Below are 2,793 nucleotides of genomic sequence, written 5' to 3' on the forward strand. Positions count from 1 at the left end.
TCCGGGCGTCGGTGCGAGCGTAGTATCCGTATTGCTCACTATCATTTGGGAAAACGTCAGTCACCGTGAAGATGAAGCAGAGTAACCAAGAGACCAAGATGGCCAATATAATCTGTCGGAGGAAATCAGACATCACAGAGCGGCAAAGACCAAATAGACTGGTGGCCCAGTCGACTGTCACACTGCAAAATTAACACGTTGCCTCTTTTGAAATCTCCGTCCCATTTCACCCTTTCCTTGATGCAGTCACCATTTGTTTATAGTCTGTCTGACCCCCACTTGGGAGTCAGTGCGCGCCGTTCTGGGCACCACACCCGAGAATGGATAATTTGGCCTTGGGAGGGAAGCAACGTCACTTTACACGAATGATACCTGAGTACAGGGGTACAGCTACGGGGAGAGATTACACACATTAGGCCCGTTTTCTCTCCAATTTACAAGGTTAAGGGGTGATCGAAGTATTGAAGGTATTGACAGGGAAAGACAGGGTCGATGAAGATAAACTATTTCCATTGGTTGAAGATTCTAAGGTCCAGTCATCAAGCTCCATTGCCAAGCCTGGAGCACCTCATTGGGCCCAGGATAAAGTGCGGCTCTGGGGGGAGAGCCACATGGTCAGTGTGATTCCCCTTCCCATCAGACACAGCTGCTGCATTTGTCAGCTGTTAGAAGTGACTGCTCTTCGCTCCAGCCCTGGTGTGTGAAGGACGTGGCCCCGTTTCACAGGGAATGCGGGATAGCGAGGGCAGAAGGCAGCCCTCTGCAGCGCTGAGGGTGTGCTGCCGTGTCCATGGGGTGAGATGTCAAACTGGGACCACGCCAGCCATCTGAGCTGTGCGGTCAAAGATTCCCTGTTTCCTGGTTTAAAACACAAGCAGGGCAATCACCACCACTAAAATCCACTTGTTGGAGTTTGTTGTCTGTGAACTGCCTGCTCTTTTCCCCACTTTACAGCAGCAATTCGTCTTCACAAGAACTTCCAACACTTGTTTCCAATGAAGGGGTAATTTAGCGTGGCCAATCCACCTCGTCTGCACCTCGTGTGGAGCTTTGCGGGACACAGGGAGATGGAGAAGGTGCAACAGCAATGCAAGTCTATCATTCCATTCTCTCAGTGGAAAGACAGTGAGCGACTTCTCTTCCTCAGACCTTCAAACATTTTGTTGAAGCGAGGAATGAGCAATGGAAACGGCAGGGAAGAGTACATTCCCCCCCCCCCCCCTCTCCGACTTCCCCATCGTGGGCAGTCACTTACCGGGAACATTTTGAAGAGCTGCAACTTGTACGCAAGGTCCATCCCTTCTTGTACTGGTAAACGGAAAAGGAAGTTTGACATTCCCTCGCGTACTGAGAGAAGAACAGCACCAAGAATATGGTTCTGGAAAAGAAGTCGCCACGTTTAAGATGGTGGGGATGTCCCCCTCTTCCCCCAGTTGGCAGGACAACCCTGAATAGCCATCATTCTCTCTGATACTGCATGCAAGTGGCGTGCCCCCAGGCGAGAGCCTCCTCCGGGATTCGGCAGTGTGTAGCCAGCACCCTGCCCCCTTTCAGGAATGTTGCTCTCTGGCAGGAGTTCGGCTGTCCGTTGTTCAATGTGCACGGATGCAGGACCCGCAGGTACGATGGAACTGGGTCCAGGAAAAGGTTCGTGCCCGAGCAGCAGGTGGGAGAGTCTCCTGGGAGGAAGGGGCCATCCCGGAACAGGGTGGGAGGGTGTCCTGGGAGGAAGGGGCCATCCCGGAACAGGGTGGGAGGGGGTCCTGGGAGGAAGGGGCCATCCCGAACAGGGTGGGAGGGTGTCCGGGGAGGAAGGGGCCATCCCGGAACAGGGGTGAGAGTGTCTCCTGTCTCCGGGGAGGAAGAGGCCATCCCGGAACAGGGTGGAGGAGGGTGTCCGGGGAGGAAGGGGCCATCCCGGAACAGGGTGGGAGGGTGTCCGGGGAGGAAGGGGCCATCCCGGAACAGGGTGGGAGGGTGTCCGGGGAGGGGGGGGCAGAGGGGAGCCAGGGGAGGGGGACGGGCAGGGAGAGCGGCAGGGGAGGGGGGAGCGGGCAGGAGGGGGGGCAGGGAGGGGAGCGGCGGGAGGGGGAGCGGGCAGGGGAGGGGGGAGCGGGCAGGGAGGGGGGAGCGGGGCAGGGGAGGGGGGAGCGGGCAGGGGAGGGGGGAGCGGGCAGGGGAGGGGGGAGCGGGCAGGGAGGGGGAGCGGGCAGGGGAGGGGGGAGCGGGCAGGGGAGGGGGGAGCGGGCAGGGGAGGGGGGAGCGGGCAGGGGGAGGGGGGAGCGGGCAGGGGAGGGGGAGCGGGGCAGGGGAGGGGGGAGCGGGCAGGGGAGGGGGGAGCGGGCAGGGGAGGGGGGAGCGGGCAGGGGAGGGGGGGAGCGGGCAGGGGAGGGGGGAGCGGGCAGGGGAGGGGGAGCGGGCAGGGGAGGGGGGAGCGGGCAGGGGAGGGGGGAGGGGCAGGGAGGGGGGAGGCGGCAGGGGAGGGGGGAGCGGGCAGGGGAGGGGGGAGCGGGCAGGGGAGGGTGGGAGCGGGCAGGGGAGGGGGAGCGGGCAGGGGAGGGGGGAGCGGGCAGGGGAGGGGGGAGCGGGCAGGGGAGGGGGGAGCGGGCAGGGGAGGGGGAGCGGGCAGGGGAGGGGGGAGCGGGCAGGGGAGGGGGGGAGCGGGCAGGGGAGGGGGGAGCGGGCAGGGGAGGGGGGAGCGGGCAGGGGAGGGGGGAGCGGGCAGGGGAGGGGGGAGCGGGCAGGGGAGGGGGGAGCGGGCAGGGGCGCAGGGTGGGGGAGCGGGCAGGGAGG

The 2,793-nt window shown here is 63.1% G+C and overlaps 1 protein-coding gene across 1 annotated transcript in view; it reads right to left on the reverse strand.

The window, feature by feature from the left end:
* Window positions 1-2,793, reverse strand: part of LOC140397071 (solute carrier family 23 member 2-like) — a 69,307-nt gene that overhangs the window by 31,640 nt on the left and 34,874 nt on the right. Inside the window, 2 exon segments of the mRNA XM_072486104.1 lie at window positions 1-112; window positions 1,256-1,378. The exon segment at window positions 1-112 is cut by the window's left edge and continues 22 nt beyond it. Coding sequence (XP_072342205.1) covers window positions 1-112; window positions 1,256-1,378 — 235 coding nt within the window.

The sequence above is a fragment of the Scyliorhinus torazame genome, chromosome 20 (genome assembly GCF_047496885.1).
Source record: "Scyliorhinus torazame isolate Kashiwa2021f chromosome 20, sScyTor2.1, whole genome shotgun sequence".
In the NCBI taxonomy this organism is placed as follows: domain Eukaryota; kingdom Metazoa; phylum Chordata; class Chondrichthyes; order Carcharhiniformes; family Scyliorhinidae; genus Scyliorhinus; species Scyliorhinus torazame.